The sequence below is a fragment of the Notothenia rossii genome (assembly GCF_949606895.1).
Source record: "Notothenia rossii genome assembly, chromosome: 1".
Classification (NCBI taxonomy): domain Eukaryota; kingdom Metazoa; phylum Chordata; class Actinopteri; order Perciformes; family Nototheniidae; genus Notothenia; species Notothenia rossii.
In genome coordinates, this window is record NC_136912.1 from 88777808 (window position 1) to 88805450 (window position 27643).

Consider the following 27643-nt stretch of genomic DNA (forward strand, 5'->3'; position numbering starts at 1 on the left):
GTCGCCCTTTCATTCAGTCCACCACTTACCAAGATGGTGTTGGCGCTGACCCCCATCGTGTCTATTTGTCTAGTAGCCCGCAGCTTCATATTGTGATCGTAGGTCTAATAAGGTCACATAATAGAACTGGTGTGAGAAGTCAATACTGCGGCATTGTTCCTGTCACCACAGCGTCTGCACCGCACCACAGGAGCCACTCGCTTAACTGGGGCAGAAACTCATCGCACCATATGGAGATGGGTGTGTGTGTTTCATGGCAATATGTTGGTGTGTGTGTGTGTGTTTTAAGGGACAGGTTGACAGGAGGCAGAAGGCAATATGTGCACTGTCTTTGATTTGGTTTGTTTTGAATGGTTTGGCAGCTCTGTGACACACACACACACACACACACACACACACACACACACACACACACACACACACACACACACACAAACAAACACAAGCAAACACACACACACTCCTCCACTCCTTTTCCCGCTCAAGGCTTGAAGTATTAGCCAGGACACATGACTAGGATAAAGCTGGCATTGTGATGTGTGTATTAGCATATGTGTGTGTGTGTGTGTGTGTATAAGTACATGTTGCATTAGTGTGTAAGGCTGCTGGTGTCCGGATGATAGTTATAAATATAAGCGCTTACACATTCTGCATGTCAGCAGGTTACTAACCATGATAACTGTACTGAGGTCAAACACTAAGATAAACAAATAAACACACCAACTGTAGATAGGAAACACATCCTGTGTGTGTTTGATTAAATCAGCAGGAAATATTGTTATATATATATATTACAATTTTACACAATAATAGCAGTCCCTATTGTTTTGGCAGATTAAATATCTAATGCTTTTGTTGGTGTGATGGCAACAATTGTGCTTGTTATTGTGCTACTGCCTCTTTTTGGTGTATGTTGTTGAGTTCATCAGATACGCAGTTTCATTTCCTACAGCGTACATGCTTTGCAGTTTGATTTACAAAACTGCAGACGTGAGCGTAAAATCCCTTTAGAATTAAAACAAGATTAATTAAAAGGAAGTTATGTTATTATTGCAGTGCAGACAGAAAACACTGTCTTGTGAGAGTAAGTGTAAATTGGCACATTCTGTGTTGATAGACCTGTGGTTTTCTGTGCAGTTTTTCTTGGTTTTGACAAGGCAGCAGTTGTCACCAGCCTGCTACCGGCTTCATCGATGCTGTGTGTTGTTTTTGTTGCATATGTGACAAGTTTAGGGTAGCATGGGCAACAGATGGTGCACCTCTCATTAGCAGGGGGTCAGACAGACAACCTAGCCAGCCCAGACTGATTCATTCAAGGCTTAGCCAGGCTTAGATCTAGGGGGGTCAGGGTAGGGGCCCCATGAAAGGGGGGTTGTGTGTGTGTATATGCATGTTCTGGGAATTTATCTTAACTGTTCTTGAGGCAGAGACACCTGAAAGTACCTTAACTTACAGCACCTTCTTAGTCATTATAGCTCCAGAGAGGATTATCCTTGCTTTAGTGTAACGGTCCAAAAGACCCCATGTGGAGGCTGAAGAAAAACATTAATCTGTTTCACAATTTTTAATAGCCGAACATCTCTGTAAGTAATTATGGTTTGGTTGATTTGATGTTGATGCAACTTTGAGCAACATTTCTTTGAAGTGTGTCTTGGTTCGCAGGGTCAGATGTGTTTAATGTGGAGGAGGAGGAGGAGGAGGAGGAGGAGGAGGAGGAGGGGTCTCAGCCTGAAGCTCTGGACTTTACTGGAAACTAATGATGTCACCCATCCAGAGAAAGAGAGTGAAAAAGAGGGAGAGCTCAACAACAGCCAGGACAATAGATCTGAGGGGAGCAGGGGCATGACATAAGAGAACAGAGAGGCAGACAAGAGCTTTAATGTGACTGTTTGAACAAAGGCCTCAGTCGACCGAAGATGAGACAGAAACAGAGAGAAGAGAAAAAAGAAATGCAGCTGTGAGAGAAGGCCTGGCATGTTTTTTCACTGCATTGTTTTCCTTGTTACTGCTACTAGATCCACAGACACTCATCTGTTGCCTCATTAAATAACTATCAAATAACCTTACTGAGTGCCATGCCCCTGCTTCATTGCTCTCAAATGACCTGTTAAAGTTACTTTGATTGTCTCTTTCTTAGGTTTTATTGAGTTATGGCAGATCATCCTGACCTTGCACCATAAATCCAACCTCTTGGGTTTGTTGCTCTGGCTTGGTCTGGTCTAAAACCGTTGCTGACTCTGAATAAACACAAGGGTTCATGAACTCTGCCCTCTACTGGGCTTTGAAAACACAAACCCACCAACGGCAGGGCACCAACAAATGCATCAGAAAGAGTTCTTTTTTTCCACACATTTACCAAAAGTGTTCTGCATTTGACCCATCCTAGTATTGGGATTGTGTACAGCGCCCGGGCTCAGGGGCACCTTAGCAGTATTTGGTCATACCAGGACTTGAAAACGTACCTTAAAGGTCCCATGTCATGCTTTTCCGGTTATTACCCGTCCCCTTGTGTGTTATGAAGGTTTTTATGAATGTAAACGGTCTGCAGAGTCAAAACCCTCAAAGTACTCCCTGTAGCGAGTAAAACTCTAACACAGAAAATACCTCCCCAAAACGCCTCGTTGGAGATACGTCACTGTCCATTGACTCTTCTGGGTACCGCATGATGTCATGCGTTACCCTGAACCAAATGGACCAATCTGTGGAACCGTTACATTACGTCCACGGAGCCGTTACGTTAAGCCCCCGCTGATTGGTCCAAATTGACCAATCCACGGACTTACAACGAGCCGTTAAAGGCAGAGAGTGAAATTCAGTGAATACACGTAGTTTACAGAGATGCTGTATGAGAAACCAATTTGATTTTGGAAAATTGCACAATATAAATCTATTCTAGTAGACCTCAACAATGGAATTATGATCAGTGGAAACGGCCATGGCATGTCTCCTTTAAAGTTCCCGGTCCAAGATTGACCCGTTCACGATAAAAGGAACATGTACCATCAAGAACAGAGTGAGAATGTTCTGACACATTTGGTCCAGATAGGATTGCAGGAAACTTCCTCTCCCCTTATGCAACACATTTCCACTGGATCCAGTCGCAGATGATACTCCTCTCACACGATGAAACGATGAGTCTCCTCTGTTTACTCGTTTCCAGCTGAAAGGAAAACAGGGCGTCTCTTTCCGGTCCGACATGAAGTCATTCATTCTCTGGAAGCCGGTGCACGATGCTCCTGTCGCGTCACGCCTGTCTGTCGGCCCGTATGGACCCTCTCAGTTTCTGGCTGTCCTGTGAACTCTCCCCCCCTCCCCCACCTGTCTCCGTCTCTCCCTCACACTCTCTCTCTCAGAGATAATGTCCTTTCAAGTTAATCTCTACAGCATCCTTCTTTTTCTTTGATACATGCCATTTTATCTGGGATGTAAACCCTGAGACATTACACATGCTAACCAAATGACTGTCCTGTCTTTGTTTCAGTATGGTGATTCCTTCTTTTGTTATTGGTCCTAACCATGTAGATGTGTAATGTTAAATCACTTGAGTACTTTTTTAATATATAACTTTACATTTTTCTCCGTCTGGCGAAAATGCACTTTAAAGTTCAGCTTAAAGTAGCCCTATTTTCAGGTTCATCTTTGTATATTGTGCCTGTTCAAAAACCTCTGCTGGCCGGTTCTGATGTGATTGGTCAACTGCTTGGAGATGTCTTGCCCCTTAGCCTATACAATGTGTTGGAGCGCTAGCCAATAGAAGCGCAAGTGTTACATTGTGATGTCACTATGTAAACAAATGAGTACCTCTGGAGGGAAGTTTTGGACCATTTACATGCACAAAAACCTATATAACACACTACAGGAAAGGGAAAACCCCATGTACTGTCGACTGAGGAAAACACTCGGTGAAAAACAAATGAGGAATATGACGGTAAAAAAACGTACCGACTCTAATAATCTAATCTGAAATATGCGTAACTCAAATAAAGCGGGCGACTTCCAATGTGGTTTGGTTGTGGTGCTTTTTCCAATATTGTAATGATTTTTATCGGTCTCTCAATCTAAATCAGATTGCTTAAAGTGGACCTATCATGCTATATTTGAATAATATAGTGTAGGGCCATACCTATATAAGGCATATTTATACTTTTTATTTTTCAAAATACCAAACAGATCATGCATTTTAGCCATTCCTCATTTCGCTCAATTGAACACTGTCTTTGCATGGGCTGATTCTGTGAGAACAGCACCATCTACAGGCCTGGCATATGTACTACAGCGTCTCCAGCGCTTTCCAACGGCAATGTCCGTGGCTGTCTCCTCCTGATTGGTGGAGTTGGCCCAATAGCCGTAGCGCCACTTCTGTGACGTCATAGAAGTGTTCAAATCTGGATCAGTCTGTATCAGATCCGTTGCAGCCCCTTTTTAAGAGATTTGGGTATGGAGGAAAATAGAGAGGGTTGTGTTTTCTGACACTTGGTGAGTTCCCTGGAACACCGGGGACACGTATTCATGTATAAAAGATGTACAAAAGTGCATTTTGCATGATAGGTCACCTTTAAGGAATCACTTTTCATCTCGTCATTTATGACCATGCTTCAGGCTGAAAAGTTCCCCAGCAGTCAGGTATGAGGACAGCAGGCTCGCTGGAGTCGGGAGGTTGGAGGCAGGAAGTGGGAGATTTCCTGGAATTTGCGTTTTTTCCCCACAGTGGTGCAATAATAGTGCGAGTGGCGCTCCTCCTGTTTTTGTCCCCTTTCTGTCTGTACTGTAGCTCTCTGTTCGCACTTTGTGAAACAGGGAGAAGAACGTACTGGGGAAGTTCAATAATAGCAGTAACCCATTAAAAGAAACTGCCCTGCATTCGTCAAGGGCTTTCCTAAGTGCAATTACGTCATTAGTCTTCCAAGAGGGATAACTTGGTATGAGGATTGGGAGGTATTGTAGTGCAGGAATGCTGTGTGCAATATTTGATAAACTTTTCAATGTTGCAGCAATAAAATGTAATTCACTTCTGCTACAGTATATTAGCTTTAACCTTTAGCCTACAGGAATTATAGCTTTACTTTACAGATTATAAAGATATGGAAACAATAACGTTGTTTCATTTATGCAGGAAACCTTATTAAAACCTAGTTTCGTTTTAGGTCATTTTCAGCATGTAGTTGATGAGAATAGCAGCTTGAAATGCCAGGAAAACTCACAGTGATGATTAGACTCAAGGAAGTCCCTGCTTCCGGTGAAAAGATAGTCCTGGACGCTAGCCACCTGCTAGCTTTAGCTTCCTTTTTTAGGTTAGCCTGCAAGAGAGTAGTATCTCCTTCAGTCCGCAAAAAACAAGTGTATTTCCCAACATAGAAAACGTTTTCTTTAACTTAAAGAGACTTGAACACAAAACATATTAAAACAGCTCTGACATTTCCTGAAATGTAGCTTCCTATTCCTTAAACTTTTGGCAGCGGCTTTTCTACATTTACTTTACCAAAGGTATTTATAATAACTTGTCTAATCTATGGAGGAAACCTTATCTACACCTCGTGTCATTTTCGGTGATGATTGGCAGTCTTAGACTTATTGAGACTAGCAGCTTGAACTGCCTGGAAGATCCAAGTGATGATAAGACCCCAGGAAGTCCCTCCCTACGGGTAAAAATATAGTCCTGGAAGTAACTTTGTAAAAACACAACAAAATGTACACTTTGGTTTTGGTTAAAAGTGAGATTCGGAGGGTCTATTAGATGGGTTTTGTTATCTTTGGAGAGAGCCAGGCAAGCTGTTTCCAGGTTTGATGATAAGCTGAGCTAACCACCTGCTAGCTTTTGCTTAGCTTTCAGTGTACTGTAGCCTACAAGTGAGAGTGATATCATTTAACTCTTAGCAATCATTTATATACAGCCAGTCTATTTTCCAACATGGCAAACTATTTCTTTAACTTATCCTCAAGGAAACGAGACCTGACTTGTATTTGGACAAAATAAGCATAAAACAGCTCGAACATTTCCTGAAATGTTCCATATTCCTTAAAATATAAAACAGACATAAGTTGTTTCTCATAGGAATAATACTACTTTAATTCAAAGAAGACATTTAGTCTGCTCATCTGTTCATCCATCTGACGGAGCAGCTGCTGTCACATTTGTCGAACATCTTGTTTGCACTGAGATATGACATCATTCCCACTGTGAGACCAACACCACGATCCCCCAGGGGCCGAGCTAGAGGTCACGTGGGGTCGCAACCTTCCGACTGCCCCTCTGGGTTTCCCAGAGCTCCAGAGACCCGATTGGACACCGGGGCAGCTTGGCCTGGGAACTGGAGCCCGGCCAGATATGCAGCCTGATGAAAAGTCAGCAAGTAGAAAAACTTGTGAGATTGTGATTACCACACACAGAGACACACTGACTGAGACGTCCATTAGTCTTCCCTGGCATTTGAGTGCCCTCCAGTCTATGTCAAAAGTGGGGATCTTGTGTGTGTGGGGTCATCTGTGTATCTGCTTGTCAGCGACGGCGAGTCGTGACGGCGAGTGTGACGTTGGTGTTTCGTATCGGTGTTATGGGAGCCAGCAGAGTGGGTAGTCATATCACGTACACATGATATTGGAAAGGGGCCACTGACATCTCTCCCACTGAGCCTGTTCCCACTGTCTCCTGACTCTGGATCAGTGGTTTAATTATTCCATCTGCCCACTAAATGGACCAGCGAATTTGTGAACCACTGCTTGCTCACAGTTGATATATGTTTACGATACAACTTTGTACAAAAAGCCCCCTCACAAAGTCAAGGCTTGATTCATATCTTCCCGTTTATTCACACAAGTGGGCAGTTTGAGTACGTGTGCAGGGCCATTCACAGTGGAACAGTTCAGCCATTCTCACACTCGGCCCATTCTCCTCTGCTGTAACTACAATGCACACAGTACTGATGACGGCATCTACAGCCTTCCTTGTATTGTCCCACGCAGGGATGTGAGGAGGCAGCTGCTTAAGGATATCTCACTGTATCCGCTTATCTGTAGGATATGTTCATATTAATGTATATTACAGTGAGTCATATGTTAATCGCCAGATTTATATGTAAATAAACAGGTTGGTCCACTTTAGCCATTAAACCAAAATGTTATCCAAAGGAGCCTCTTATTTGTTGAAGGGGAAGATCTTTACACCTTAAAGTTAAGAGGTGTTATTCAAAATGTTGTATATTAAGCCTTTAGTGGCTCCAGAGCAGAGGGAGATGTGTGAAGTCCAGGGTTTCCCACACATAGACTTATATTAACGGCCGCCCAACTATATTTCACGACCCATTTAGGGTTTTTATTTTTTATTAGTCCGCGACCACGACGCCATCTGCGATCGATTAACTTGTGAACAATGATCCCTCGCTCTACGCCTCCTGTACCCAGTCCCGGACTGGCCATCGGGAGGACCGGGGGGTTTCCCGATGGCCTGGCCTGTTAAGTGGCCTGCTGGCTTGAGGATATTTTGGGTGACTGGCTGTCTACATGATATGGCCTGCCGACATGGCCACTGTCATACAGATCATGAATCAAAGCCCTTGATTGGTCTCTGTGTGTCATTCAAGCTCGGGATAACCTCAGCTCAGGTGAGGTAAAGGACTCTCTGAGTGTTTAGATAGTTAACTTAGTCTAAGTTCTCAGTGGGTCTCAAACGGTTTGGTCACCATTTATGTAAACACATATTTCCATTTGAGGGTGTCAGTGTTTTTTCATATTGGAAATGATGCATGCAAGATTGATGCATTTAACTCCAAAATTAAAAAAAAAATCTTATAGGGGTAGCATGCCCCCGGACCCCCCTAGAGGATTTGAGGTCCACCCTCACTTAAAATCACATGGACAGGTTCCTAAATACATTTACAATTTTTTTTAAATAGTAACCCATGTCCATATATTTATTTGTGGGAAGTAGATTTATACTATAGGGCTATCACTATGGGCCCTGCCTGTACCTGTTCGCTCTGCCATAGCGTGAAGGGTCTGCTAACAAGCGACCAACAGAAAGGTTAATGCTAATGTTGTTGCACGTCACAAAGGCACGTCACCTCAGTTTCTATTCTACTTGTGTGAAACTGTAGATGGGACATTCAACTTGAACTTACAGATACACACCATAGCCCATATATGGTCCTCTATAGGTATGGAACCATTCCTAGTGAAATATAAATGATAACTTACATTTTTTTGTGTATGTTTGGGTAAATCAAGAGGACAATGTAAATGCACCAGACCTCTTTCTTTCCTCCTCTGATCAAACTGCTCGGCAATGCATTGTGGGTAATGTAGTCACCAGGGTTTGACAAGGAAGAATGAAAAATAAATACCTTCATATATCCGGTTTTGCTTATCTCTTTAATGTTTACAGGAGCATGAGGCTTAATCAGGGAAGTGTTTTTCAAGCGACATGTTTACATTTTGTTATTTTGGGCAAAATGCATTTTGAAGTTCAGCTAGGCTATTAGCAATGTGAGTTTTTCAAATAAAGGGGGTGTCTTCCGAAGTTTATGGTCTTTTTTAAGTGAAATGTCCTGCATGTATAAGCCTATCCACCATGTGCACCAAAACAATAACTGGGAGATTCAACAAATTGAAAAAAACTTTATTTTAACAAATTAGAATTATGCCAACAGAACGTATATTTTTTAAAACCACAAATGTCATGTGTTCATTAATAATAACAATAAGCAAATATATTTCCAAACGAAAGAAAAAGAAAGAATGATGTACCAATAATAACTTTAAATGCTGTACATATCTCATGGATGTATGTATTGTATTTATAAGGGTTTATTGACCATTTTCAAAAGATCATAAACATCAGTCACGAGTTCCAAAAAATGAAAAGGGAAAGTGATTCCTGTGTATTGGGTGTGTTGCGCAAACAGAAATCACAACCCCACGTCTGAGCGCGCACTTTGTTGTCAGAGTGATGGAAGTCGGACCAAAAAGGGAGGAGGGGGAGGAGTTTACCCGTGTCTGTTGTATAGGCAGGGAGGAGGAGTTTTGTCATTCAGTAGAAGAGGGGAGAGCCTGCTGACATACACAAGACGAGTATTGGAGTTGAGCGGAAGAAAGTGTTTGTGTTGAAGTAGAAGACATTTTTAAGCAAGGATCTGGGATTTGATTTAAACACACAGGAACACTTTCCTTTTTTCCTTGTCGGATTATTCCCGAGCTCTGATGCTGTCCCCGGATCATGAAAGAAACTCTCACCATGAAGTTCGTCTGGAAAAGTAAAATGGTAAAAACAAAAACGCTTTTCCATCCTGTGCTCTGTTGTTGAGTCTGTGGTTTGGATGAGGGGGGAGGAAAAGGTGGAGGGCGTTTGGGCTAGGGAAAGTAGAGGATAAAGGGGTGTAGAGGAGGAGGAGGGGGGGGGGGAGCAGCGGGGGAACACATGAACATTGAGTTTTAATTGTGTTTACCAGAGTTTAAATCCAGTTTAGCCTACATTGATGGTGCGTAAAGATGTCGTTCAAAGTTTGGAAATATGGGGGGGGATCACAGACGATAAAACCCCCTCGCAACTCTGCCAGTATATGAACTCGATCCGTTAGCTCTCCCCTCCCTGATGGTGAATATAATAACTTTTGTGTGGGGGCCTGTCGGGAACAATTGGCGTGGCCCTGGGGCCTTCGCTGACTCTCCACGGGTCCCAGCTGCGTCCAGGCGAGGACAACACAAAGCCAACAAAGCAGCGCCAGAGATTTAGAACAACTGTTTTTGTTGTTGTTATCTCAGGAGTATTGTTTCACAGACAGCTGATAGGCGGATTAGAACTATTTGCTCCCTTTAGTTTCATCCCGTTGCTCTTTTTGAGCATCTTCTTGGGATCCAAACTGTAGTGCAGAGTAAACAAGCCAGCTCCTGTTTACATCATATCTAGAGTGTATTTGATATTGTGTGCTCTCTAAAGGCATCCCTGTCTGCTGTGTAATGTTTCTCTCCTGTATTCTCTGGTGAATCGAAAACATCACAGTGGCAAAATGTTTCGCTTTTTGCTTTTCATGTAAGCTTTTGGAACTTTGTCTCCCAATAAGCCCCCACCTTGCTGCACAAAGCAGAGCAGAGCCTCTTTTAAAACCCTGCTCTGAAAAACATCTCCAGTTCTGTGGCTGATAAAGCAGGCTGTGTGTGCAGACTGTGAACTCAGCAGCCCGGCCAGAACAGAGACCTGCCGCTATTGTTTTGGGAGTGTGTGGACTGCATGACTCATGCACTGATGTATTTATCTTTCCCTGCGCCAGCCACCCATCCACTAGCAACTAGAGTGATACGCACTGACCTTACAGCAAGATGCTGAGCTGTGTGGCGGACAGGCATGTGGACATGTTTCAGACAAATGCAGCTTGTGACATTTGAAGAAACAGACATACTAATGTTTTTGTCAGCCAGAGGAAGTTAAAACCCTTTTTCTTTTAACTCCACCTCTCTTTTTCTCTCTCTTTGTGTTTTTTTGTGTGGGCTTTCTTTTCATTTTCAGCATCACATGTTTCTGTTCAAACCCAAACACCCTAACAGTTATGGCCGAGTGCCACCGGCCTCCAGGACTGACCATTGAGCCTGTTAACGGGCGACGTTGACCCTTAACCTCTCTTCTGGCTGTGGACATTGCCATTGAGCTGTGTAGATGAAAGTGGGGACAAGTGAGAGTGATCTTGGCCTGTGTGTGAGGACTTGGCCATAATACTGCCTGCGTGGTGTTTATATTTGGCCAGTCCCTCTCTCTCGCTGTCTCTGCCTCTGTTTTTGTCTCTGTCTCCATATGTTGATGTCTCAGCATATCTGTGACTGTGTTTTGGCGCACTCTCTCTGAGCAGGAGTTTAGCATTTTGATTTCCCTCTGCTCGCTCTGATTGTTTATTCGCTGTTTGTCAGTGATTTACAACCAGAGGCAGACGCAGTACATATGGAGCAAGCCGAGCACAAATCTATTTAGAGTTATGAGCCGATTGAAAGCGCATTTTATAATCAAGCTCCCTTGGCTTGTATAATTAGCAGACAAACAGACAGAGACATATCAACATGTTTTGTTTTATTATCTAGGGGTTTGTTTAAGAGACCTTCTGGCTCTTATCTCCAGTTTTCTAAACTCCAGTAAAGCAGTCCAGCTCTGACTTCACCTCAGAGAGAGGGGGACGGGTGAAAGAGATGGATAGGGAATAAAAGAGGGAGGAAGGCCTGGCAGGCTGCAGTGATGGGGGTTGGGGAGTTGGTCATTCTTGATGTTTTACTGCACTTTTAGTCCTTCCTTCACTAGTTTGTTTGAGTGCTGGGTTTTTCTGATGCTTCCTTCTGCTTTTCTCAGTGATGTTTCCAAAAATGTCAGTTCCTATTTTGTTAACTTACAGACACTTGGCCTGCAGTTTTAAATACAGGACATTATTATGTAGATTTAGATGTATCCTTTGCACATCTTTTCCTCTGCTCTTGAAGCTGCTAACTTTCCCCTCTCTTTCTTGCAGAGTTCGGTGCAGGACTGGGGGGAGGAAGTCGAGGAAGGAGCGATCTACAATGTGACACTGAAGAGGGTTCAAATCCAGCAGGCGGCCAACAAGGGAGCAAGATGGCTAGGGGTGAGTGAAGTCTCACAGTGTAACAGAATCACAGCTGAGCGAGCTTTTCCAAAGAAGAAACCCTGAGTGAGACAGATTACACAAATGAAAACCCAATACTTATTTTTCCCACTCTTTTAACCTGTAAATGTGCAACATGTGAACCGCTGATGTATCCCCAAAGTGGAAGAGTTTCTACCTTGGAATTTATCATGTGTAGATGTTTTTATAAAAGCAATCTTGTGTGCAGACTTAACATAAAAAAACAGAACCTAATCTCCATTGTTTAAAGCAGACTGTGTCTTTGAATAGCGGAGCGTCCCAGCATTGTGCTCCACAAGGGCTGTTGTTTTAACATTTGAGCTATAAATCTCCCTGTGTTAGACAACACCTGCTTAGCTGCCTGCTGAAAATCAGATCTGCACTTTAACCAGACCTTGGCTGTTTAGCCAAAGCATGTGATTTCCTGACTTTCCCGAATGCCAACTGAACTGCTCGCTCCCCTGTACAGCACTGTTTGCTAAAATACCACTATGACAAATGACAAAAAAAAGGGGTATTAAAGGCTTTTCCTTGAGTTGTAAATGTTTTGAGTGCATTGGTGTTTCTTCCAATGTGCTGTTTACATCAACATAATGAGGTTTATATAGTTATTATACTGCCAATTAGGTCATTAGTTTCTTTGTGTGCTTTCTACAAAAAGAATACAGTGGAAAATAAATTACAGATGCATGGTCTTTGTTTTCTAGAAAAATAATCAGGATCTCGTGTTGTTGGTTTGTTTGTATCACTGTTGAGTTTTTGTTCTCCACATGGGGGATGGTGAATGGCACATAAAAGAAAAATAGATAACAGCTCCGACTGTATTGATGTATTGGCGCCGCAAACCACCAACTGTATTCGAGCTAACTAAAACAACATGGGAGCTTTAGTGCTGAGTATTGAGTCGAGTAGAATAGAGACTGATCCCCATTGAGCATCAGTATATTTACTATAAGCAGTCTATTGTCATCGAATAAAAGCAATTACTATACAATGCGTGGGATTGTACACTGATGTATGTTTACAGTGTGAAGGCCGGGTATTTAGTGGATTCGGTTGCAAATTCACTGCATTTGTAGTTGATTGTGAAAAGCCTGTGTGAGTGTGTTGTTATGGGAGGGGAGCGGTGGGAGAAGTTGGCTGTCCCCCGCTCTGTCTGGAGGGACGGGGGAGGAGGGGCCTGCTGTGATTAAAAGCAGATTGGAGAGTTTCCTGCTGTAGCGTGCTAGGTCTCTTTCTCTCCATGTCTGTGCCACCTCCTCTCATGCTCTCCCCTGCCTGTTTTTTAACCTCTCAGTCTATTTCTCTGTCGACAAAATAGTCCGACACTTTTAGAGAATTAAAAGTAATTGTCCTTACCACCTTTGTGTTCTGAGGACTTTCTCCACTCCTGTCATGTCACGTTTTAAATCGGAATCGGGTTTATGGCCAAGTAGTTTTACACATACATGGAATTTGCTTTGGTGTATAATGGGGCATTCAACACAATAAGAACAATTAAGTTGTACAAAAAAAAAGGTATTTTCAAAACATACTATAAAATTAAAACCTGTTCAATAATGTTTTTTAAATACAAAAAATTAAGTTTAGTAACAAAAAGTACAATTTACAATTCACCCTGATAATAAAATATGTGCAGTATTTCAGAATTTTAAGTAGCAGAGCTCAAGTGCAATTTGTTTTGTTTTGTGTGGGAGTGGTCAAACAAGATGACCTCACACATAAAGAAGTTTATAGGCTTAATTAAACAAGAACCATGCATAACAATGTATCAAATATGACTTTAAATCAGCTGTTAGCCGAGTCCCTCGACAGGTACATAACAATCAACAGACACGGATAACATTACAAACTATTTTTATTTCTATTTCTTTTTTGTTAGAGGAGCCAGAGACTGAAGTGAATATGATAATAAAGCCTTTGAATCTAGAATCTAGTCTCTATCACAATTACAATTATAAAGACAGATCAAAGCCACGATTAACATACGAAATAATATCAATCTGTGATCTATTCAAAGCCAAACAAAGAAAAATAAAGGCTTTGAAAGCACCACCAGCCAGGTCACAGTGTTAAATTATAGCATTCCTCATCTTTTAAACAGTATACAAATATGTGTTGTGTGATTTTAGGTGGAGGGGGATCGCCTGCCTCCCGGCCACACGGTGAGCCAGCTGGAAACCTGCAAAATCCGAAGTATCCGTGCAGGAACACTGGAGCGTCTGGTGGAGACCTTATTGACGGCGATCGGAGACAACGACCTCACCTACACCTCCATCTTCCTGTCCACCTACAGAGCCTTCGCCAGCACTCAGACTGTTCTGCAGCTGCTGCTGGACAGGTAGGCTGGAGTCAAGTGGAGCAGAATAATGCACTGACTTGACTTTTTAGTGGTTTTAAATTCCTTTCCTTTTGTTCCCGTTGCAGGTATGGAAGTGTGGAGGAGCAGGAAGAGGGCAAATGCTCTGAAACGTATGTAGCCATCAGAAGGTGAGACTCATTTGTATACATTCATCACTATATGTTCCATATGCACAAATAACATTGGTATATCAACATTTTATATTGCTGCATCGATTCAGTTGTCTTGTGTCTTATCTGTTAGAGAGAAACCATTATTTATTTTATTTTTATTATCATACATTTGACCTCCTGGTGTCTATTAACCTGATACAATGTTATATTTTGCTGCATGAACCTGTAAAGTTCTGAACAAATAATCTGAGGGGAATTTCTTGTTGTTCGTTTTTAACTTGTGATGTGTCATTTCGTAAAGCACTTCGAGCCTGTGTGTGAGGACTTGTTGTATGAAAAGTGCGATATAAATGAAGATTTATTATTATATGTTTCAGCAGTTTAGCTGACTTATCACCTGTCCTTCCATCGTTGCCAACTCTTAAATCTCCCCCTGCTGCCTCCACAGTGCCTTGGCCTCCATCCTGCGTGCCTGGCTGGACCAGTGCCCCGAAGACTTCCAGGAGCCCCCCGACTACCCCTGCCTCCACCGGCTGACTGACTACCTGCGCAGGGCCCTGCCGTTGTCTGAGGCCCTGAGACGGGCGGAGGGTCTGCTGGAGCATCTGCAGAGTCAGAACAGCACGGAGGACCCTGATGGTACCTAACAGAGTGTCTTTAGAAATGGTTTTTATAACATATCGTTCTTTAAAGGTCCCCTATTATACGGTTTTTCATCAACATATTATAGGTCTCAGATAAATAGAAAACATGTCTCTGAAGTGTTTGGCTAAAACATCAAACAGATCATTGCAGCATTACCCATAATCCCCTCTGTTTCAGCCCTGTTTCCAAAGTGCTGATTCTCAGTCTGTTACTTTAGATGAAAATAAGGAGCCCCTCCCCACGCCCCTCTGAGAGAGATTTGGTTTAAAAGAACTCAATGGTGCTCTAGAAGGAGATTCAGGTGATAAGGGGGGGGCTACCTTGGTTGGTGATTGGCTAATGGTTACACAAGCCAAAAAAACATTATGACATCATAAAGTGGGCAAAATCTGATCAGCTCATTTTCAGACAGGTTGTTATATAAATGGATCAGGACAAAAAGAGAGAGAATCTTTCTTTTTTTTCAGAATCTCTTTCCACAGAGGGGACACATGTTGATGTATAACAGACGTGAAAAAGTGGATTTTGCATAATAGGTGACCTTTAAGGGCTTCTAAATATACTGTTATTTGAGTTCATCATGTTAGCTTGCATGATGCACACACTGCAAAATACTTGATCATTCACTCAGGGATTTGTTTAGTTAGTTGAAAGATAGATTCGAGAATTCATCATGTTACAATTATCCATCATCTTTTTTTCTTGATTAATTTTGTTAAGTTAAATTCAGTTAGACAACAATTTGAAAAAAACATTTTAACATTTAATTTAATTACATTTAACAAGCAATTGTTATCTTTTAAAAAGTATAGTAAAAGCAGCAGAACTCAGTACACTTTAGTATCTGATGGTAACTTTCTCAGATATGAATTGCAAGTAATATATTGCGTTATTCCACAACTTATTGAATATTTTTCAAAGTTTCTTCACCATAGTTCTTTGTTGTGTAAAATACTTTCACATGTTTTCATCTTAACAAAGTTAATATCATAATATTCCTCATTTTGTGTAATGATAGCATTGTTCTGTAAAGTGCTATTTATTTCTTTGTCTTTTTTTTATCAAATTCCCTCTGAGTTAATTCATCTGTTTGTGTGCTTTCAGTTGGTTTCCACGGCAACAGCTCTTTCTGTCTGGGGGAAGAGGAGGAAGTGGAGATCGAGGTCCAGGAGGATTTCCTGTCGTTCGAGTCCGACCTGGTGGCCGAGCAGCTAACATACATGGACGCGGTGAGTGGAGGGAAATGACAGGGAAGTGGGTGGATGTGCAGTGTGTGTGTTTGGCGGGAAAAGATTACAACTTCTATTTGATTTTATTGTATTTACTTGCATTATTGTATCTGTTTTATTGTGAAGCACTGTTGGAAGAGCCTGTGACCTAAGATTGTCATCGACATAACTACACTGTAGCTACTGTACGAATGACAATCAAAGCCTCGAACCTTGAATTGAAACAGGTTACATCCCTGCGACTTTCCTCACTGTCGTCATACTAACATCAGCCTGTTGTTCTTCTGCTTCCAGCTGCTGTTTAAAAAGGTAGTGCCCCACCACTGCCTGGGCTCCATCTGGTCTCAGAGGGATAAGAAGCACAACAAGCACAGCGCCCCCACCGTGCGCGCCACCATCACTCAGTTCAACGCTGTGGCGGCCTGCGTGGTCAGCACGGTGCTGAAACACAGGCAGATCAGACCTCATGTCAGAGCGCGGGTCATCCAGCGCTGGATAGACATCGCTCAGGTTGGCAAAAACACACATACATTCATCTCAAACCACAACATGGGGCAAATTCTAACTGTCCTTGTGTCTTTTTCTCCTACCAGGAGTGTCGAATACGCAAAAACTTCTCGTCTCTGAGAGCCATCGTATCTGCGCTGCAGTCCAACCCTCTGTACAGGCTCAAGAGGGCATGGGCCTGTGTGCACAAGTAAGTGTTGGTTGTAGAATCAGCCTTTTTGCAGAATAAATGCTTTTTGCGCATATATTTGAGCCAAAACATTCATTACCATAACCCAACATGAATGTTTCTTCACACAGAGACAGCATGCAGACATTTGAGGAACTCTCAGACATTTTCTCTGATCACAACAACTACCTGACCAGCAGGGAGCTCCTCATGAGGGTGAGCTCCAACTCCAACATGAATTTAATTTCCTAGAGATCTGCAAAATGAGTAAATGTGGTATCCGCTGTGGAATCCCAGTTTTAGAGTATGCAGTTGTTACTGAAACAGACATGGGACTTCATCTGTAAATCTTAAAAGCATTCCTTCAGTCACTGGTGAGAATCTGGAGGACTCACGCTGCGTTTGTGTTGTTTGCTCTACAGGAAGGCACTTCAAAGTTTGCCAGTTTGGAGAGTTGTGCCAAGGAGCATCAGAAACGCACCCACAAGAGACTGCTGCTGCAGAAGGAAATGGTGAGAAAAAAGCTTCTGAAACGAATGCCCGACAAATTGATCCAAGACAGCTAAAACCACGCTTTTATAATTTAACACAACGCATTCCTCTTAAGTAATTGACTGTAAAGTGAGTTCTAGGCTCTTTGGTTTAATGAAGCCACATGCTTAGCTGTGTTTACACTGTGCACTGTGCTGTACTTACACTAAGCATGTAGTGTATATACGAAACCCACCCTGGCATCCGTAAATCACAGTTGTAAATGAGTCTCGTGTTTTAATGTGGCATCCTTGAAGTATTTATTTAAACAAATGTCTTTCTCCACAGGGAGCCATGCAAGGAACAATACCGTACTTGGGGACCTTTCTAACCGACCTCACCATGCTGGATACAGCCCTACCTGACATAGTAGAGGTAAGGAAAATCATCAACTACCTGCTGAATGTGAGGGTGTTTCGGTATGTGGGAGCAAGTGTCGGCGGGTTGACACAGCTCTGCAGATCTGAGTCTATCTGCGTAACTGCCGTCAGAAACCAGGGCGTACATTTCCATGAGTGCGTGAGGAATTTCTGTCGGCACATTTTTGAAATGGTCCACCTAATGCTGTTTGTGTACGCGGCCACTGGTATGTGATGTCCGGGGTCTGACAGCGTGCTCTTTGTGTCCTACGTAGGGTGGTCTGAACAACTTTGAGAAGAGACGAAGGGTAAGTGAAGCTGAAAGCGACCTCCTCTGATATGATCATACCGTGACATTCATCCCCAGATGTAGTCAGGTGACATGTGATCTAACTTGCTCTCCGTCTCTGCAGGAGTTTGAGGTGATCGCTCAGATCAAGCTGCTCCAGTCGGCCTGCAACAGCTACTGTCTGACTCCAGAGAAGACCTTCCTCCGCTGGTTTAAGAGCCAGGTGCTGCTCAGTGAAGAAGAGAGGTACTGCTGCTTTTCAGAATGCCCCTTTTCCTTATTGCTCTGTTATCCTTGAGATCAGTGGTTCCCAACCAGGGGTACGGGGATCCATTGGGATACTTGACATGATAAAGATTAGGGATTGCAATTTACTTCCAAACAAAAAACAATCAATTTCCATAAGCCTGATGTCCTGCCCCCAGAACTACCAAAGCTTATGAAAGACAAGCAAGCTCAAATCTCATTAAAAGCTCTAGTAACATATTAAAATACTTTGAAACTGCCAGAAGTGAGTCTTCATTTTATTTATTTATTAGTTTATTCCACTCCTGGCACTTATTATAAAACAAAACACGTACACTTTAAGCAGTTTTCGTAGCTCACGATGGAAAGGATCACCGAGTTCAATTCTTATTTAACACGAACCGTTATTCAAAAATCAATGGTCTGTCAATCACAGCTGCTTACAAATACTTAAAGTAACATGAAACCAAACACAATCAAAAGTAAACACAACAATCTACTAGGGATGCCAGCGATTATTCGATTTTTCGAATATTCGTTAAAGTCTCCATAATCGAAAATTATTTTTAAAATTTGATTTGATTTATATATTTTTTTATTATTATTTATATTTTTCTTTTTTTTCCTGGCTTAGTTTCAACCAAAATATAGACTAATGCTAATAATAGTATTAATAATTGTAAATGGCCATTGATCACACCGTCAGTTTGTTTTACTGTAAACTTGGAGGAAGCCAGCAGCGCAGGCGAATAATCGATTAATATTCGCCAGGGCTGTCCGATTTTTGAATTTGATCATGGTCAGTTTCTGGCATCCCTACAATCTACCATCAGGCTACCTTCATACTGTCTAATTATTCTTTCTTTATACATGTTCTTAAACCTTGAGATGTTCATAAAACACTTTAAATCATTTGGTAAAGAATTCCACAGTTTATTGCAAGCTACAGATACATCTGCTTTAAAGTAGTTTCACTCACAATAAGTGTGCATGTCCAGTTTAAATGCATTTCTATTGAGGGTGAGTGATTTTCATTCAATGAGCAGTTGGGTTGGATACAATAACAAAAGGTTTAAAACAATAAAAGATGTAGGGGAATCGCCACAGATGAGTCCGGGGGTTCTTATAGAATGGCGACCAGCTAAAGGGCTGCACCAGACCAAAAAGGTTGGGAACCACTGCATGAGATAACAAATTAGTGAATGTGGTTACGGTCAGTTGGACCTTTTGTTCACTTTGACACAATAGGGTCTTCTTTCTGTCCTCTCTCCTGCTGTTCTTGTGTTGTGTCTTCGCTCCCTACTGATCTATTGTGCTTATCAGATTTTCCTCTGTGAACTCTCTCTGCTCCCTCCTTCTCTTGTCCTCTCTGACTTTCTCTTTCCCTGTCTCTAATTTATGGCTCTCCAAGCCTCCGGGAAATGTTTTATGATGTCTAAGGTTTATTATTAATGTTCTCTCTTGCAGCTATTCCTTGTCCTGTGCGATCGAAGGTCTTGGCGACAGCAGTCCAACTTTGCCCAAACCGAGAAAAAGCATGGTGAAGAGACTCAGCCTGTGAGTACATCAGGAACATTGATTTAAATGCATCTAATGGAGAAATGTCTATTTTTAAACTTTTAAATGTAGTTAAGAATACATGTCTTTGGCTGAGGTTGTCAGACTGTCCCAATTTATTGACGTTACCTATTTATTTTATGATCTAATTATTGACTCTGCTTGTTTCCAGGCTGTTTCTTGGTACAGACAACAGTTCAGCCAGCTCTCCCGTCAGAGAGACGCCTCGCTCGCCCCCTACTGGCAGCTCAGGGGAGAGCATGGACTCAGTCAGTGTTTCCTCCAGTGACTCCAGCAGCCCCTCAGACAGCGAGGGTCTCACCCCCACACACTCCTCAGACTCCCAGCAAAACAAGGTGGGTTATAATGCCAAAGAAAATGTGTTCATTTAAGTATTTCTTTGGGACTTTGTGAAGATGATTGGTTTGAGAAGAGTTTGAAATGTATGTTTTATGTAAAAGGAGGGACTGGTCAGGTGTTATTAATATATTATTTTGACCCTTTCCTTGAGAGAAAAATGGCAACGACTTTCTCCAGACACCTCAGAATGACATGTCTCTTTTGAATTGGTACATTTCTTTGCTGTTACTATAGTAACTCAAATTGCATAAAGATGTACACAGCAACACAATCTCATAACACACAAAACTAGATAGCAGCTATCAAAATGATATAAAAAATACATAGAGAACACTATGTACCTTGTTATATTATTCAGCACATTTCTCATTGCTTTAAAAAAACAAAACAAGCCCTATCATTTGTCCCAAAAGGATAAAGCCCACATTTATTTCACATTTATCACAAGAGGCATCGATATGGTCGAAATAGTGGAACTTTTAAAAAATGTTTTTCAACATATATTATTAGTGAAGAGTCAAATCTAACTTTGGGAAAAAAGGGAACGCCCTTCACTATTAGACAACCTCAATTCAGCACAAAGAAATAGGAAAATATTGAACACTACCCACTTCGTCCATCTAATCATTTTCATACATTCCCAAAAGGTTTAAAGGAAGCACACTTGTCTTGTTTGAGCTTTGCCTTCCTAAATGCTGCCACTTTGTGGAGTAAAATGATCTAATTGTTCTACATCTGTGTCTTTATGTTTCTGCAGCTCTCAGAATCCTCCTCCTGTAATTCTCTCCACTCCATGGACACCAGCTCGTCGACAGCCAGCGTCTCCATGACTCCTGCCTCCCCCCCCCTCCCCGGGCCCCCTTGCACCCACAGACGCTCCCTCTCCCTCACCCCCATGTCCCCCAGCTCCCTGATACACAGCCCAGTCTACAACACCCAAGCCCAGGACGCGTGCATCATCAGAGTCAGCCTGGAGCAGGGCAACGGGAATCTCTACAAGAGCATTCTGGTAAATAGATGGATAGAGAGAGAGAGAGAGAGAGAGATAGATAGATAGATAGATTGATAGATAGAGAGGTAGATAGAGAAGTACTTTATTGATCCCAATTTGGGAAATGTTTGCGTTGCAGCAGCATAAAAAACAAGGCAATGTACATAAGAGAGATACTAGAAATAAACAATCCAAAATATTTCTGAAGTAGAAATAAAATAGCATTAAAAAGTAAAAAAAACATCCATGTGGGAATAAAAAGGTCCAGTCAGAAAATATAATGCAGGATATTATTTATACATTAATTGTGATTATTGAATATTAAATCGAATATACATGTAAAATGTACAATGGGAGTTTATGTCCAGTTATCAAGAGAAGCTATGGAGCAGAGGTGATTTGTTGTTATTTATCTAAACAAACATGTGTGATGTGATCCTGCCTGGGTTTACATCTCTACAAAATATATGTAAAAATGAGTAATTATTTTGTCCATTTCCTCAATAGTTGACCAGTCAAGACAAGACTCCGGCGGTGATTTCTAGAGCCATGGCTAAGCACAACCTGGAGGTGGAGCCAGAGGAGGGATACGAGCTGGTGCAAGTCATCTCTGAGGAGAGAGGTAAAAAACATGGATCTACTTTGAGCCTCATTTGTCCTTTTCATGAAACCTCTTGGGGTTGCTGGGCTAATTGGCCATTTTGTTTGTTATTTGTATTGCAGCAAAGGGCCAACTCAAAGGGCTTTACAAAAACATAAAACGCTTTTAAGACACTGTGCAAAAGACACACATCATAAAATAACGTGTACATATTATTTGATTGAATTAAGGCCAACAGCAACCAGAAAAGTCTTTAGCCTTGAGTTTCAGCTTATCTGCAGTATTTTGGGAGTTTATGTACAAATATATAGAACATAAAAACTGAACACTGCTTAACCTTCTTCAGTTTTGACTCTGGGAATTATAAGCAAACCTGAACCAGACAACTTGAGTGATCCAGATGTTTTATATTGCAGAAGATTAGGAATGTATTTTTCTTTCTTAACCACTCAGTACTTTAAAAAACCAAGATGTGGAATTTAATGTAAAATCTCTGACAGGCAGGAAACCAATGTAGTGACCGTAACTTAGAAAATTCCTATGAATACAGTCATACGCTTACAGTAAATACAGGAAACAGAAGTTGTGGTATCAGTAACTGTAAAACAACAATGTGGAAATACCCTTTGTCATGCAATTCAGCCATTTTAATAATTGTGATTTTTTTTTCTGCTGAAGAGCTGTTTTCATAAACCACAATAACCCGTTTAGCGCACTCAAGTATATTTACAGGAAGAACACGAAGAGCTACATTTGACCAATCATTTCTGCTTTTTGTCTCCTTTCAGAACTGGTGATCCCAGACAACGCCAATGTCTTTTACGCCATGAACACCTCGGCTAACTTTGACTTCCTGCTGCGGGTGCGAGGCTCTGCGGGGCGGGCGGTCCAGCTGCGGAGCCGCTGCAGCTCCACCCTGCCCCGCGCTCAGCACCGCTCCACCCTCTCACTGAGACTCAGCAAGGTCACACTGTGACCCCTGACAGCAAGGGGAGGGGGGGGGGGGGGTCTGGTGCTTCACCCTGACATCACTAATCCAGGACATACAGGGCGATGAGGTGAACTGTTTGGGCTTTAGAGGCTGGATGGATGAATGGATGGGCTCTGAAGATGGGTCGCTATGAGTTTTCAGACCCTCAAAGAGCTCCACTTTGACTCTTATCATGAGCTGTGCCATCCCTTCTTTTCCCAGCCTTATTACGGAACATGGATTTGTATCGTGACTGCTGTGCCAGTGAGACTTTTTACTAGTAATGTCAGAGTGAAACAGCGACCCCTAGTGGCTTCGGCTATTTACAACAACAGGTTTTTGCACATGTAATGGGAGCAGCCAAACTCCTGACCTCCAACAGTATTCTGATATTGAATGAACTTCATTTTGTCCTGTGTAGCTGAAGATTAACACATAAAAGTGTGATGAATGCAGAAAGAGAAGACAGATGGTGGAATGGACGGAGAAGTGTCCAGTCCTGTTGCCTTAATCGATGAATGAATGGACCTGATAGTATTCTGAATGACATTAATTGATCATTAATTAATTGATTGACAGGACTTGTGATGTTGCTTTCTTACCTAGTCACGCATGTCTGACTTGTGCACAGTGTGCACTGCGTGTGAGTGTTTAGCCCCTCTCATATTGTGAGCTGTGTGACGAATGTTTCCTGCATTCTGATTGGTTCCCTTACTTGGTTTTAACAAGTCTTGTGCAACCATTGAAATGGCCTTACCTGCTCTGTCTTTAGGGTGCAGAGATTAAATGTGTTTTGCTTTCTAATCAGGAAACCTGTTCCCTGATATCCTCACATATCTAGACATGTAAAGAGAACAGATGTGTAAGAACGGAGAGGAGGGAACTGACTTCCTGGATTAGAAAACACCATGCAAATGTTCTGAAGCTGATGCATACCTCTTTGCCCTTCATTATATGAACTATAGAGATGCACTTGTCAGTTGATAGAAGAAGCCAATGTGAAGTGAATACAGAAGAGTGAACGAGCCGGTCCGTACGTGGTTTTCTTCCTCTTCACTGAATGAATTATTGTTTGTAATTTTTGCTTTTTATAACTAAATTTAGGCCAGAAATGTATGCCAGATTGGAGAGTGATGAAGTAAATGTTTCATGAATTCAAAAGGGTGTCGTGAAAAAAAAGCCAGTGCCAGATTTGACTGTGATACATGTGGAAATCTTTCCTGAAGGACACTTAAATTCACCACACAGAGGAATCCTCTTCACACAGTAAACCACCATCTGTTTCCAACACCATCAACGTTTCACATCACCAACACCCGTGTCATTACAGCGACCCATTCACAGATAAACTGTTTTATTTTGAATCCACTCTTGCATATCTCACAATGTCCTTGTATCGTGCCAATTGGTGCAGCCAGTTTATATTGGGAGGAATGGTTCACTGTTGTGTTAATTGCCCAAATATTTGTCTCCACGCAGCACTTCATTTTAAAATGTCCTCATTAAATCACCCTCAGCTCCTATGTTCTTCACTGCCAAAGACTCTTTCTCTATCTGAATAAATAAATTATTATCAATATGTTCATGATTGTCTAGTGTGTTTTTGATTCGCTCTTGTATTTGACCGATTGCTCTTAATCAAAATAAGTAACATAGTGTATCATTTCTAACACGTCATAGCAGTGCCTCATTATAATACTTGTCATTTTAATTTCCCAATTCATAAAAGCAGAATTTTTCTTTCCCCTGAGTTGATGGGAAGGTTATTCAGATCAGAGTTGTGCACAGTGCACACCCATGCTAGTTTGATGACTTGTTGACTTAATACAAACCTTATTGTTGGACATCATTTGACCCAAAAACTCCATTCTTTAGTTCCTTTTGAGACTTTAGGCTACTCCGTGCTTATTCTGCATCAGGGCAGATGTTAGTACTACTAATGCAATAGTTTATTCTTGCCTAACAATAACCTAAAGCCGCAGGCCTAATTTTGTTTATTGGTTTATTTTAATCAAAAAACCCTTCATACACATTTCCTTATTGATGAGACATTTAATTTCACCATAATTAGGAAGCATCTTTAATTGTGACAGACACTTAGGAGATGTATTTATGAGTACATCATTTGTTATGTTTGGGAATGTTTCTCAGTCTTTCTCCCAATCAACGGAAGGAGGGGAATCAGCACCAAGTGTAATTAATATAGTTTTAATGACAGTTCAATGACAACTGTTTTGTTATGTTGTTAATTTTGCTCGTTTGAAGCACATCTATAACAAATGCACAAAAATCTGTTCATTTGTTTTTTTTCTGTCTGCTTTGGATCCGTCCTTTTGACTTTGAACTGAGATTGACAACATGCTGGAGCTGGTTAACTTTGACATTATCAAGAAAAGGACCAGACGCTGTTCTGGACAAAGTCCAAGTTATTTTGCTGAGTGGAACACATTTCTGCTGAGTTGAATGCAGCAGTGACAACCTTTGTTTCCGGAAGTTGAATTTGCTGTGCTGTTGAAACGCTTTTCCAGAAATTCAAAGACAAACAAGGATTTCTGACAATCACAGGAAGTAATATAAAACATGAACACAGAGCTACCTTTAGGGAATATACGTTCACTTTACATTAGCTCGAGTTTCTCCTTCATTCAAAACATGCAAACTTTTTCTTTGTGAAGGGTATGTTGAAATATAATGTTTCAATACCCACACGTGATCCGAAATGACAACAACAGTGATTTGAGCTTGGTTATGTTCAATCAATCAATCAATCAATCAATCAATCAATCAATCAATCAATCAATCAATCAACCAATCTATCAATCAATCAATGTTTATTTATATAGCCCACTATCACAAATGTTACATACACACAGAATATCAGTAACAATATGACACCCTCTGTCCTTAGACCCTCACATCGTACATGTTGTATTGAATTGTGTGCTTTATTACATATCATGTATGTCCCTGCTGACTTTAGTGCTTCGCTGTGTCTCAATTTACAACCTCTACAAATCCCTCAAATCAAACAATTTGAGAAGCAACAATCTTCCCTTTGGTTGAACTCAGGAAACATGAAAACCATTATCTGGGAAGGTTGTCTCAAGTAGGCATCTATTCATTTTAAATGGACACACTCAAAGAGGTTTGAAACCACTTTCATAATTGACAAAAACAAGTGTCAAGATATTTGTGTGCCCAAGTGCATGTACTTTGGGAAGTCAGTGTAAGTGTGTTCCTCTGTACTTTTTAAAAGTGGAACACAGCAACATGAATTTGATCCTCTCTGTATCCTGTCAAAGGCTTTGAGTATTTTACAAAACGTACTTCCTCTGTAAACCAAGGTGTTCCCATCAGGCTGGATCACACAGCTCCTTTATGCCAAAAGCCATTAACAGTCACTTATTATTCCAAAATTCCAAAATTGAAAATGCATATTGTTACACTTCAACAAATAATAAAACACTAAGGAGGGGAGCTCATTAAAACCCTTCATAGGTTGAACTACAAAGAGGACAGCAGATAAACATCAATGAGTGACACATATTGAGCGGGGCCAAAGATTCTCTGCAGGAATTGTAATGAAAAACAAAAGCAAGACATAAACTCAGCGGGCATGCTGGCTGCCTTTAAATAATTAGACTGCATAATACTGAAGAAGTCTCTTCCACCAAATGTTCCAAACATATGCTGGCATGTTTTTCAATGCTGGAGAAATCATCCTACATGCTGGCAACTTTGTGACTATTTATAAAGCTAGATATTTAAGTAAGTAGGATGCAACACAAGTCTCTTTTGTGTTTCCGCTCCAGCTGTGTTGTTTCCCCACTTCCTGCTCTGTGCTTTCAGCCTGATATCCTCTCTGACTCTGACGATATCCTCTCTGACTCTGATGATATCCTCTCTGACTCTGATGATATCCTCTCTGACTCTGACGATATCCTCTCTGACTCTGACGATATCCTCTCTGACTCTGATGATATCCTCTCTGGCTCTGATGATATCCCCTCTGACTCTGATGATATCCTCTCTGACTCTGACCATATCCTCTCTGACTCTGACGATATCCTTTCTGACTCTGACCATATCCTCTCTGACTCTGACGATATCCTCTCTGACTCTGACGATATCCTCTCTGACTCTGATGATATCCTCTCTGACTCTGATGATATCCTCTCTGACTCTGATGATATCCCCTCTGACTCTGACGATATCCCCTCTGACTCTGATGATATCCTCTCTGACTCTGATGATATCCCCTCTGACTCTGACGATATCCTCTCTGACTCTGACGATATCCTCTCTGACTCTGATGATATCCTCTCTGACTCTGATGATATCCCCTCTGACTCTGATGAGATCCTCTCTGACTCTGACGATATCCTCTCTGACTCTGATGATATCCTCTCTGACTCTGATGAGATCCTCTCTGACTCTAACGATATCCTCTCTGACTCTGATGATATCCCCTCTGACTCTGATGATATCCTCTCTGACTCTGACGATATCCTCTCTGACTCTGATGAGATCCTCTCTGACTCTAACGATATCCTCTCTGACTCTGACGATATCCTCTCTGACTCTGATTATATCCCCTCTGACTCGGATGATATCCTCTCTGACTCTGAGCTCTCTGGGCTGCAGGTAGATACGCTCTGCATAAACACGTCTTTGCTATTGATGAACCACTTACTTGTGTTAAGGTCTCGGTCTGATGCGCTGTAGAGCAGTTTAACAGCTAATTTTTGGGTAAAAATATTTCAGATACATTGAGAGGACTGCCGGAACCTAAGAAATATCAGGCTAGGGTCATTATGGACCTGGAATGCAGACCTAATGGTTTACGTTCCATATGGATGCAATTGTGGATAATTTCCACATTGTTTTAATCTATACATCGATGCTAGAAAGTCAGATAAGAAAGGGACATATTCATAGCCGTGGGAACATGTTTCAAATGGGGGGTGCTGTGGGGATGACACCAGGGCTGGTTCTGACCAATGTGCTGCCCTGTAGGCAAGATTTTAGCTGGCAATGAAAAACCTCTGCAAAAGACCAATACACTACAAAAAAGAGAAACATATTGACATGGTGGACAGCTTATA

At 41.7% G+C, this 27643-nt stretch overlaps 1 protein-coding gene across 1 annotated transcript; it reads left to right on the forward strand.

The window, feature by feature from the left end:
• The first annotated feature begins 9007 nt into the window (after positions 1 to 9007).
• On the forward strand, positions 9008 to 24121 carry rgl1 (ral guanine nucleotide dissociation stimulator-like 1). Its single transcript, XM_079640763.1, has 18 exons — positions 9008 to 9253; positions 11478 to 11588; positions 13742 to 13950; positions 14037 to 14099; positions 14533 to 14723; positions 15834 to 15958; positions 16253 to 16468; positions 16552 to 16655; positions 16766 to 16850; positions 17057 to 17146; positions 17454 to 17540; positions 17800 to 17832; positions 17938 to 18059; positions 19527 to 19616; positions 19789 to 19972; positions 20734 to 20985; positions 21475 to 21589; positions 22357 to 24121. Exons 1-18 carry the CDS (start codon positions 9209 to 9211, stop codon positions 22542 to 22544), a joined length of 2310 nt encoding a protein of 769 aa, XP_079496889.1. The 5' UTR covers positions 9008 to 9208; the 3' UTR covers positions 22545 to 24121.
• The last annotated feature ends 3522 nt before the right edge of the window (positions 24122 to 27643 follow it).

Bases quoted from the DNA above. Each gene is read 5' to 3' on its own strand.
- rgl1 (XM_079640763.1), top strand. From the start codon at position 9,209: ATGAAAGAAACTCTCACCATGAAGTTCGTCTGGAAAAGTAAAATG. The intron at 16,851-17,056 runs GTGAGCTCCAAC...TTTGCTCTACAG, and splicing joins GCAGGGAGCTCCTCATGAGG to GAAGGCACTTCAAAGTTTGC. The intron at 17,541-17,799 runs GTAAGGAAAATC...TGTCCTACGTAG, and splicing joins CCCTACCTGACATAGTAGAG to GGTGGTCTGAACAACTTTGA.